The sequence below is a fragment of the Carassius auratus genome, chromosome 26 (assembly GCF_003368295.1).
Source record: "Carassius auratus strain Wakin chromosome 26, ASM336829v1, whole genome shotgun sequence".
NCBI classification, from domain to species: domain Eukaryota; kingdom Metazoa; phylum Chordata; class Actinopteri; order Cypriniformes; family Cyprinidae; genus Carassius; species Carassius auratus.
The window spans coordinates 9,111,751-9,124,332 of record NC_039268.1 but is presented as its reverse complement, the minus strand read 5'-3'; the positions used below and the strand labels follow the sequence as shown (position 1 = coordinate 9,124,332).

Genomic DNA, 12,582 nt, shown 5'->3' with positions numbered 1-12,582 from the left:
AGCTACGTATATTAAAACAATAATATATTTCCAAAAATACAAATTAAACTTTACATTTTTGCATTAGGCAGATGATTTTATTTAAAGCGACTTCCAATAAAGGACCACCAGCAATTTTTCTAAGCAGTTTTTGTAAAATTCAATGTCAGGTGTATTAGAAAGCAAGATTAGAAAACAATCAAGAACAGAGATGAAGTTCATAAAGAAGAATTTGACTTTTTCTTCTAAGTGCCTAAAGTTTAAAGTTGTGGAGAGCTTGAGGAAGATGTGTGTCTTCAGCTGCTTTTTGAAAGTTGTGATGTTCTCAGTAGATCGGATTGAGGTTGGCAGCTCATTCCACCAGAGAGGAGCAGAATGTGGAGAAAGAGGAAAGTGACTTTGTCCCTTTTTGAACATGAACATTAAGGCACCCCTCATTCTATGACTATAACTTGTAGGAGTGCATTGAAGTAGGAGTGTGCGAGTCCACTGGCAGTCCCTGAAAGTCAATGACAAAGTTTCAAATCTGATTCTGGCAGCAACTATGAGTCAGTGGAGTGAGATCAGGAGAGGTGTGACGTCGGTCCTCTTTGGCTGATTGAAGAACAGCATTGCTGCCGTGTTCTGGATCATCTGCAGAGGCTTAGTTGCGCTGTATGAAAGAGCTGGCCAGTTGAACACTGCAGTAGTCCAGTCATGAAATGACAAGAGCTTGGACAATGAGCTGCACCACATACTCTGACATGATACAATACGTGCAAACCAGCAAGACTGCTCCGTTGTTGAAACGTAATACTTTGTGTAATTTTAAAATATTTAAACATTACATATCTCTTCTCTACAGGTTTTACACACTTTATATGTGCTGTAACAGTTATAATGATAATGCAAGGTTATGAACTTCCACAGAGACATGATCTATTTAAAACCAATGGAATTTGACCTGGAATTATTTTTAACAGCATTTTTGAGAAAGTGACAAATATATTTGGCCTGCTTTGTGAATATCATTGTAACATAAAAATACTTATACAAAATGGGTTGGGTAGTGGATTTCTAGTTTCCAGCGTGCTTTGTATAGGACTGTATAAGGAGAATAAATGTTGAAAATAAGTGATATTTTATGTGTTTGTTTGGTTAACAGAAAGATCTGTTAGAAAGATCTGTCCATTGTGCTGAAGTTAGGTTGTGGGTTGCTACATAAAGATATATACAATAACTCATGAGCATTGCTTGTGCTAATGTCAAGATATAACGTTCATTAAATTGACATGGTAAATAAGTTACATTTAATTTAAACAGAAATAGATCAAATTAATTGGTTCCAGGGCTGCCACTCATTTATGTTGAAATTATTTGGAAGAACTTAACTTTTAGAGTAATCAATAAAAAAAAAACTTTGATTTTTTAATGAAAAAATCTAAAAAAAATGTTTTGTTATTAGTGTTTTTTTATTATTATTATTATCGAAAACATATTTACGTTTGCAGGGATTACAAGAAGCTCTATGTATGCTAGAGTTGACACTTTGAACTTCATCCAATCCAATACAGCGATATAATCTGGTTCGGTAGGGTCATCAGGTTGAAACAACAGATAAAACTGCATATAATCTAGTGATAGGAATCCATGTGCCTTTATGAAACACAAGGTTGTGTGTATGAAAAAAAAGAGGACTGAGTACTGAGCCTTGAGGGATCCCAGTAATTAGCTGATGTGACACCCATGAAAAGACATGAAATCTTGAGACAGCCACCCTTACATACTCAACCGAAACTAATGGAAATAAAAGTAATGTAATTTTTTAAATAATGATAATGTAATCTCCTTATCTCACTGTTCTGATAAGAAGCACTTACTTTAAATAAAATAAACAAATCATGCTGAACTTTCTTTGTCAATCATTCACTTATACACAAATACAAGGACAAATTCTGTCTCACATTCATCTGCCCACACACACATCCATATATAAGCATGACATTAATCAAAACATTGCTGAAATTTTATAGCTGCAGCAATCACTCAAAACAATGAGCTCATGCACACACAGTTTTACAGCCAGGGTTTAAAATTAACATTCAACAAAATCCAAAAGCATATAAAAATTGGCTTTAGCGAATACATGACAGCCAGTTGGTCTTTTCTAGGAACTGCAAAATATTGCATGATTATTTGTTTGTGTTTTTCTTGGAAACCAACTTTTTTATTTTGTCTTTTATTGTCCAGAAACTTATGTAAAGACACATTTATGTAGAGATATGATCATGGAGAAAAACATTCATGACATTAGCCTCCAAAACACAATTAAAAATGAAATCTAAATATTCACAATTTTGTGTAAGAAGTTGAAAGAGGCTGTGCATGATGGACACTGGCTCTGCTTTTTAAAGTGTCAGACTCAATCGTGCGAAATCAAAATGATTACATAATAGTTTTATATTAGTTTTAATTGTTATAGTGTCATATTAATTTTATTTTATTTTTAAATAGTTGCATTTAGTATCCACCAGACTCAGAAGTCTGCACAAATCGCATATGCACCTCTTTTATGATACTTTATTTTGTACTTTTAGAGCTTTTTTAAAGGTTTGAAGCTCTGGCCCCTGATAATTGTAATGAGAAACCAGTACAGTCTTTAGAATTTCTCCTTTTTGTCTTCCACAGGAGTAGGAAAGTAATGTGGGTTTTGAGCAATATAAGGTTGAGTAAATTATAATAGCATTTTAATTATTTATTTATTTTTTTAAAGAAGAAGAAGAAGAAGAAGAAGTTTTTACCATTTGCATTGACAGAGAAAGACAGTGAAAGAATAGAGAGAGGAAGAAAGTGAGGGAGCCGGTGGCAAAGACTTGAAATGTAATAAGGGAGGACACGAGAACAGCAGGAAGAACAATACTAAGGAGGAGACAGAATGACCAGAACATTACCAGAGACAGAAAGAGTGAGATACACAAATGCAGCGCGAACTGACTGAGTGGAAAAGAGAGGATGAAAGAGAGAGGAAGAGAATAAATGAAAGAAAACAAAAAGATAGAAAAGAGAGAAATCGAGGAGGAGGGATGGTGTTCAGGGATCCATGCTAACTGCTGTATTCTGCTCCAGTGCTTTCACAGCGCAAAGGGGGAAATTTATTGTTCCTGGCAAACAATTTATCCGCCATTCCACCACTCAAGGCCGGTTCACATGCATCTCGTTTGAGAGAAATAGCTCTCCGTGGGATTGCCCTCTAGCCTAGCTTTCCCCCCTCTCTCTGCGTATTTCATCACTTGTGTTTTTTGTGCATGTTTTTTTTTTTTTTTTTTTTGGCATCTGATCGGCTGCCTTAGTTGTTTGGCCTTGATGTTTTACAGGGATGTTTTTGGAGGGTTTCATTAGAGGATAGGCAACATCAAAAAACTCCACCGGCGTCTGTGTGATCTCTTTTATGCAAATATATGTGGCTAACTGTTAGCATTCCCATTCATCTCAATGGCAGCTGCTCAGCTGGTACTAAAGCAGGCAATCTTTGCTATCTCTGCTCATGAGCACTTAGTTGTGCCAATCACCTGAGCGGTAAAAGCCAAATAACTAAGCACTCTGAAGCCAGAGGAACCCTTTACTTATATTATCATTGGCTGGGATGTGAAATGCACCAGACATAGGAAAATATAAATCAATTTTAGGCATTTGAGAGCCCTTTTACACAAAATTGGGCACTGGTAAAACATTAACTGTAATATAATTAAATTGCACTAAGAAATGGTTGTCAGTGCTAAAAGAACCTTACAGAGTGTAGTTCACCTGTTTAGTCCACCTAGACCACCAGACCTGCACGAGTCGCCCACCAAGCACATTCTATAAAAAGCCTGAATTAGTGCCGGTCGATAAATTATATCATATCAAGATTACGATAAAATGTATGTCAATGATGATAAGCGCTGGACATTTTAACTCAATATGAATTAATCTAACATCCTATCACACAACAGAAATAAATGTTACAGCAGCCAGTCAGTGCATGTCGCTAATAAGTCTGCATGTTCTGTGATACACACACTCAAACACACGTGACTCGCTGTGTATTCAGTATCTGAATATATGAGGACATAATCACATGCACTTCCTCTCCAGAGCTGCTCTGAGAGTCACTTTACCAGCTTTATGCAGTTTCATTTGAGAAAAATGACCTTCAAATACATGCTGACACTAAAACTTAAATTGATAGACCTTCATAACAAGAACTTGAAATTATGACCGAATACATTACTACTGTATACTAAAATGCAATTCTAATTGCAAATAATATTATTATTTTAAAGGTGTATCATACAACCAAGTTATTTTTATTATTATTCATTTATATAGTTCTGTTGTGCAGAATTATATCTGATAAAATTCTAATTTGTTGTAAATTGATTTTTTTTTATTTGATTACATTTTAAAAGATTGATTAAATTGTTGTTTTAATGATTCATTTCAATAGCCACCATTTTTTATGATAAATTTGTACTGAATCATAAAACACAGAATCCATAATGAATCAAATGGAAAACACAGAATTTAGAAAAAATAAAATGCATTTCATGGGGTCCTAAATTAAAACGTAGTTCCTCTGTGGAATTTAACTGTGAAAAAAGTTATGTTAACCTTCATTCTAACAAACCTAACAAATCTAAGCCTAACAAACACGTGAAAAGCATGTCCTTCCCCATTAATGGTAAATTAATATCATGATAAATATCATATGATATGACAAAATCCAGAAAAAAACCCCACATTATATAAAAGTTAGAAACTGATTTGCATTTCAAATAAATAATTCCCCCACTGTATTATTATTTAAACAAAAACGTTTATTTTTAGATCTGGTTAATTGAGATTAATCGTTTGATAGCACTATATATATATCCCTTCAGGGAGCCCTCACTGACAAAAAGGTTGGAGACCCCTGATCTAGATGTTTGTAACACCTGAGCCAGCAAATAAATAAATAAATACAAATTAGAAATGTGTCTCTCTGTGGAAACTGAAACTGAAATAAGGATAAATTAAATATAAATATAAATATGAAAAATACAAAAATAAAATCAAAATGACAAAAGACTGTAACAAAATAATACAATGTAAAAATGTAAATGAAAACTGAAAATATAATAAAAAAGCTCATTTAAAATAATAATACAATAATATATAATATTATATCGAGAATACTAAAATAACATAGTCTAAGCTTATAGACGAATTGGTTATCAGTGTGCTAAGCTAGTGTGCTAAGTGATTAGCATGCAAAATGTAACTAAGAACATAAACTGAGAATATAAAAAAAAGAAGACATGTATTTTCTGTTCTGTTTATCCTGACAATTTTAGAAAAATTAATTGTAAGATTTTGTTAAAAATACCTCTCAAATGACTTCATATTAAACATCAAATAACTTGTTAGTTTCCAGTGTGTACTACAGACAGACCGGAAACTTGGTTAAGACACTGTTGCACACACACACACACACACACAGACACAAAAAAATCAGTCATGAAACATGGACTTATGCAACCATATTTTACGTGTCTTTTACATAAGACTTAATCAAGAAATTAATATGCAGAACTTCTTAGATGCTTTTCAGCACTGAGCACAAATCCTTTTTTGCATACATAAGCCTTTGAGTAAAAAGAAAATAGTGTTTTTATCATTATGTTCTTCATTTTTTGATCTTCAATCTCAAATCTTAGCCGAAAGCTAATCTTAATCTCGCAGACAGAATCTCCCACCATTATCCCTTTATTCAAATGAGAAACGTATTCCTCCTCTCATTCGCTCTCTCTCTCTCTCCCTCCTTTAAGGCTTTCTTTATGCTACGAGCTGTTCTTGTTAAATGAATGTGTACACTCAAGAGTGGAGAACATGGAGGAAAATTGCTTTTTTTAGAGACCAAATGCAGATATGGTCATATTTTTTTGTGACACAAGATGCTCTCTAAATCTTTTTAAAACAGGATAAGAGAAGAACGATCCAAATGACTTGTCTGGTTTGAATAAAGCATGTTTATAGATTATGCTTGTGTGTTACAGTATACAGTTTTCTGTGAAGACTAGATTCAGCTAATTAGGTTAGCACAGTGTGAGCACCCCTGCAGCCTGTGTGTGTGTGTGTGTGTGCTTTGAAGGCACCATATCTGCTGTGCAGTACTTGAAGTGGTTTATATAACTGGGCTGTTCTGTTCCTAATGGATCTTTTTCTCTCTCTCACACACACACACACCGTATCCCTCTGATCATCACCCTGGAGGGTGTGAGTTTATTACTTCAGGTTTTTCTTTGTGTTTTCTGTACAAGTATCACTCCTTCCGCCTTAAAAAAAAAAAAAAAACGCTTTCTTATATGTCCTTTATTCAGGATATTCTTTTCCCAGACTCCCAAAAAAGTGTCTGACAGGAAATCCATGGTGCATTCAGCTCTAAGACAGGTCTGAGGAGGGTAAGAGCACTCCAAATCTGTCACAAGCTTAGTGATTCAGTCATCTGTAGATGAGCGTATACAATATGTTACGTCTCACCCGAGAAGTACTCAGGAAATTTGCACCATCTGACTTGCATAATTAGAACTCACTTTGCATCATTTTGATTATTAGAGAGGTATAGTGTGATGTAGTTTGTAAATAAATTATTGTAATGCTGGCAGAAAGGTATCATCTATTAAATGAGATCAGATGGGTGTTAAAGTTAGATTCTTAAAAAAAAAAAATTGTTTCATAAAACGCACAATTGTGCACGAACACACACATACAGAGCTGTATTTTTATACTTTATATTACAAAACCTGGGTAGCTTGGCCTAGAGACCACCTTCAGATATGAGGGAAATGATTTTAATAATGCTCAGACACACATACACACATAGATTCAGATGTGATTTAAAGATGTATAACTTCATAACACGTCTGTTGTATAACTCATTGCTCTCCCAGGGGAACTGTAGACTTCACATGCTGATGTGATATACCACATATGCACATGCACACACATACTTTCATGTCTCAAAGTGAATTTATAAAGCTATTTGGCCAGCCAAAGGTGTCTTTCATCTTAACTCAATAAAAAAAACATTTTTCGCAGTGCAGCGTCTTAACCGAATACTGCACAATCAATACACTGATTTATAGATGGGGTTTGATAGATTAATGGCTTTCTACACAAACTTCGATTTGTGGATGCAAGCATGTTTTCTTTCTTTCTTTTTTTTATTATGAATGTTTAAATCCCAAGACTGTCTTCATGTTTTGGTGGGGGGGGGGGGGGGGCATAAATACTTGAGTTTGTTCGTCAACATGTTCTCTTTTTTATTTTTATTTTTTTACAGATGCATTAAGGATTGTATAGAGCGCATTTACAGATTTGATTTACCCTGCTTATATATGAGTCTATATGTATTATGAAAATGTGTCTTTATGTAATTGTTAATTATTGCATTCATAATTTATATACTTCACCTGAAAGACCATGGTAGTGACAATCAATGTTTTTGTTGTTAACTACGATTATTAAAAATCATTTGCATCAACTCAACTGAAATAGAGGTTAAACAAAATGTAGATTTAAAAAAAATGAGTACTTATTGAACTAACATAAGTAAAATATGTTTAAAGCAGAAACTGACTGAAATAAAAAATGAAAGTTTAATTGAAATATCAAAATAGAAACATTAAAAATGACAAATACTAAATTACTTAAATTAGAGATATACTTAAACCGGCCATAATATAAAATCTGAAAATATAAAACTATGCTATATGTTATGCAGCACTATAAAATATACTAAAATAACAAATAAATAACAATAATCAGTTCTTCCTTTGATTTGCATAATCAACACTGATTTCTGCATCGCTTAAAAGACCTGTTCTAGTAAATCTGACCCTTTTCATAGCTCTGCCCTCTTTGTCACTGTTGCTAGCCTTACAAAAAAAAAATATTTTTCAGTATAATATTCTTGTATTCTTCATCTGTAATGAAGTGTGAGATTGCAAATCATCTTTTATCTCTCTTTAAAGAAACAATTCAATTAAAACCTGCAACTCAGTATTGAGACAAACGCTTATCACAGTCAACTGAAAAGAGAGAAGGCTCATTTGAAATCGATTACAAATGATAACATTAGCGCAAGTGAACAGAATTGTTTCTAATGTCTCTACAACACACCATCTGCGCTACTGTGAGCTTTTTAGTAGCTGTCACCTCTACTGTGACCTGAATCCATACGTAAATGAATTAACATTCAGTTATTAACATTAATTTACCTTGAAGCAAATGTGGGTGTTCTTACCGACGTGCACTTTAAATATATTCATTTTAGAATGAGGGGTGACACAGAGTTTAATCCACAGCGTGAACCTCTCAAGATTTTGAAAATGTCTCATATATATAGAAAAGAGTTAATCTTACTGTTCCTCCAGTCTGATGGGGGCAGCATTTAATTGTGAGCATGTTTATGCTTTGCAGAACTGGAGGTGGCACGTCTAAGTACAGATGTTAATCTGGCTGATCTAAGCTTCCCTCAATCTGGACTAACCGGCAACTCCATTCATCTCTCCGCCAACACACTCAAACAGCAAGGACGCAATGGTAATTCGTCTTTGTCCACCTGCCTCTGTCTAATTCCCTATCTGTCACTTTCCAGACTGACCGCTTGTGTGTTCTCTATTCCTCAGGTGAGATCCGCATAGCGCTTGTTCTCTATAAGAACCTCGGTCAATACCTGTCCACGGAGAACGCGAGCGTGCGTCTGGGCAGTGAAGCGGCCTATCCAAACTATTCCCTGATAGTCAACTCACCTGTTATTACTGCAGCTATTAATAAAGACAGTAACAAGGTCTACCTGTCTGAACCTGTGGTCTTCACTGTCAAACACATAGAGGTATTAGATGCTCCTACAGTTTAATCTTTCAGGATCTTTTCTGCGTGTATTTCCATCACTATAATCAAGTTTATGATGTGCATCTCCTTATTCCAGCAGTCGGAAGAGAACTTCAATCCGAACTGCTCTTTTTGGAGTTACTCCAAACGCACCATGACTGGATATTGGTCCACTCAGGACTGCAGACTACTCGGCACCAACCGCACTCACACCTCCTGTTCCTGCACACACCTCACTAACTTTGCAGTGCTTATGGCCCACGTGGTGGTCAAGGTATGTCACACACTTATTTTATCAATGCTTATCTCATCAATGAAAGTACTTATTAAAATGTATATTGACTTAGGACATCTTGATTTGTGACCCTGTCATAACTGTCAATTCATCATCTGATCATCTGAAAGCTGGATAAATAAGATCTTCACTGATGTATGGTTCGTTAGGATAGGATAATATTTGGCAGAGATGCAACTATTTAAATATCTACAATCTGTTTGGGCAAAATAAATCTTAAAATTAAGTCCTTAGCAATGCATATTAATAATCAAAAATGAAGTTTTGATATATTTATGGTAGGAGATTTAATAAATATATTCATGGAACATGATCTTTACTTAATATCCTTACGATTTTTGGCATAAAAGAAAAATCTATAATTTTGACACATACAATATATTGTTGGCTCTTGCTACAAATATAAATGCACTGCTTATGACTAGTTTTGTGGTCCAGGATCACATTTGTTATTCAGATGACTACAATACGGCAAGAATAAAAACACTATAAAAACACTATATTTCAGTATACAGTGTAAAAAAATCTGTAAAAAAAAAAAAAAAAAAAAAAAAAAACACAGTAAAAAGCAGAGGTGCCAGCAATCTACTGTCATTTTACAGTACAATAATCATACTGTGAAATCATTTATAGTTTATTAGCATAAAAAATGAAATAAAGTATAATTCTGTTTTTTATTTACAGTAAAATACTGACAGCAGTCTACTGTAATTCTACAGTATTCATGCTGTGAATTATTTAACAGCTTTTTTCTGTAATTAAATGCTGTACATTTCTGTGATTTTTAGATTAGAACATCATTGTTGTTTCTGTACTTTATATTCACTCTTTATTATACAAAGGTATAAAATAATGGATAGGGATAATTAGATTGAAGAATCATAACGTATTTATTTTAAATATTTTTTTTATTTATTTATTTTAAATCTAATGTTATTTTATGCCTTGGTAAAGACTGAATTTAAAGAAACCAATGATGCTGTAATTAGACTTACAGTAGAACATTATTGTTCTGTGGCCTACACACATCTACTTAAAATACATTATTTAGAAAGATCTAAAAAAACAAGCAGATATTTAAAATATATAAATCAAAATATAGTTTTATTTAAAAGAGCAGTCAACATTTAACAAGGATACAAAACGATAAAATGGTAAAAAAAAAAATTGAAAAAACTGATTTTGACTAGCAAACTAAAACTTAAAAATAATAAATTACAGACACAAAGGACACACAGCGGCACACAAACATGCCAAATATGATTTTATTATTAATATTTTTGTAGGCTAATTAAATATATATATATATATATATATATATATATATATATATATATATATATATATATATATATATATATATATATATATATATAAATGCCTACATGTCATAATGGATTGTCATCACATGGATCAGAATTAGGCTCTATTTGCTCGCACACAAGCAGCTCAGTTTCATCTCGGAGATGCGTTCTGTCTTTGCGCTTGCCAAATTTCTAGCATGGAATTAGCAAATCCGTCATGGCACGAGTGCAACTGGCTCTTATAGGGAATGGAAGATGAGACTCTGATTGGTTCATTGCAGGTTACTCCCAAAAAACACCCATTACTTATTAAGAGAATAGGGACAACCCATGTGCCCAGGCGCGCCAACCGTTTTTCTGTCTTTAAAATAGCAAAAGTGAATTTGGACATGCCCTGAGTGCACCTGCGCCATGCGCTTTACGCTTTGTGTTTAGATCATTAAAATAGGGCCCAAAATAACCAAATAAGTTACAAACATGACAACCTGAGATTACAGTAAACAACTTTAATATTTTTTTTTGATTTTGGGAAATGTTTTGATATGCAATTTTAAGAACATGTAACAAATTTAGTAAAACATTTTAGTGGAAAAAAAATAATAATAAAAACATTTGTTTAGCGTGTGTACCTTTTAAAAGAGTCCTAATCCTTGGTGAATGACTTCACAATGACTAACAAAAAGGTTATTTTATCTACAGTTGTTAGATCTAGAATTCTAAAGTGAAATAAGATAGCAGGTAAGAATACATTTATTTGAATTAATTTGAATATTATGATAACAAGAGAGTGAGCGAGTTATAGAGCAAACGCGAGAGATAAGAGTATCCTACCCAGTGAAGCTTTGGTTCATAAAAAAGAAAAGAAAAAAACAGGCACATGTATTTCATTAGTATTTTGCAAACAACTGTTTTCCCCTCTCTGATGTGTATTTTCAAATGAGAACAAAAGGACTTCAAGTTCTTACACGTTTCCCTGCAGAAACCGACATGACTTGCCAATTCAACTTCATGACACAATAGGCTTAGCCACAGATTTGCCATGTCTGTAAATGTGACACCTTAAAACTGGAAACCTTAGAAAAGACCTACTGCAATCTGGAAAAACAACTTAAAATTTTATTTAGGTGTATCTTTATGCATTCTCATGTGCCTTGCATGAGCCAATACTGTGGCACAGTTATGACCACAGTAACCAGGCCTGACAGGAGAACATTTTCACTGTCAATTTGAAGAAAAAAAAATAAGGCAGCATATGCGATTGCCATTCAATTGCTCAAGGCAGTCAATTCTATGCAATCAACATTTTGAATAAGTTTTTACACTAAACATCCTTTGATATTCAACTAAAAAATGTCAGAAAGAAGACAAGTATAATGGCTGAATTTGGTTAAAACGTGTATCAGGGAGAGATGGCATTCAATACTGCACGTTAGACAGGAAACAACACGGCTTAATTAAGAAGGGACCTAATGGGGCACACCTGGGATCAATATAACTAAATGTGAAACACCTGGAACAAATGATCATAATAAGGACAAGAACAGGAAGGACTAAATTAAAGCATAGGAGAAACACGGAGAAGACCAGGGCTGTTTCTCAATATGCGTTCTTCAGCGATCTTGCGTCCTTGTGTTCTCGATTTACGTCATCATTAACCATCGAAGTTCAATTCCAATTCTCAAGAACGCACGTACAGAGGACGCATGGAAGTGCCCGGATGTGTTCTTGATATCGAGGATGCATCGAGTGCAGACTTGAGAGAATCAAACCGTTAGAAATCCCAGAAGACGCTGCGGGCGTGGGGTACGGAAACCTGCAAGCTTTAAACGCGCTCTTGGAGTACTCGAGGCTCTTGAAAGTAAAGATTTATGTTTCGTTTTTGCTTAATTTTAATAAAGATATGAGACCCCGAGAAAGTCTGCAGTATTTTTTATCGTCATATTAAAATGAATCTTAACTTAGTCATAGTTAAACATATAACACTGTAAAAATAAAACGTTATACAGCTATAAAATGTTTTAATAAGTTATGACATTTGTTTGTAATGTGTTATATTTATGGTTCATTGGCCGCTGCTTATGCTGTGACTATGGAAGAGTGCAGCACATCTCA

General features: G+C 34.0%; 1 protein-coding gene across 9 annotated transcripts in view; it reads left to right on the top strand.

Moving 5' to 3' along the window:
• The window catches only part of LOC113044263 (adhesion G protein-coupled receptor L3), a 102,423-nt gene that overhangs the window by 67,895 nt on the left and 21,946 nt on the right, over positions 1-12,582 (top strand). For 6 of the 9 annotated variants that reach the window (XM_026204080.1, XM_026204079.1, XM_026204077.1 and 3 more), the window contains exons 12-14: positions 8,458-8,580; positions 8,667-8,872; positions 8,969-9,145. In XM_026204080.1, the coding sequence (XP_026059865.1) occupies positions 8,458-8,580; positions 8,667-8,872; positions 8,969-9,145 (506 nt within the window). The remainder of the gene's footprint in view (positions 1-8,457; positions 8,581-8,666; positions 8,873-8,968; positions 9,146-12,582) is intronic. The other 3 variants (XM_026204083.1, XM_026204078.1, XM_026204076.1) reach the window with 1 other exon arrangement.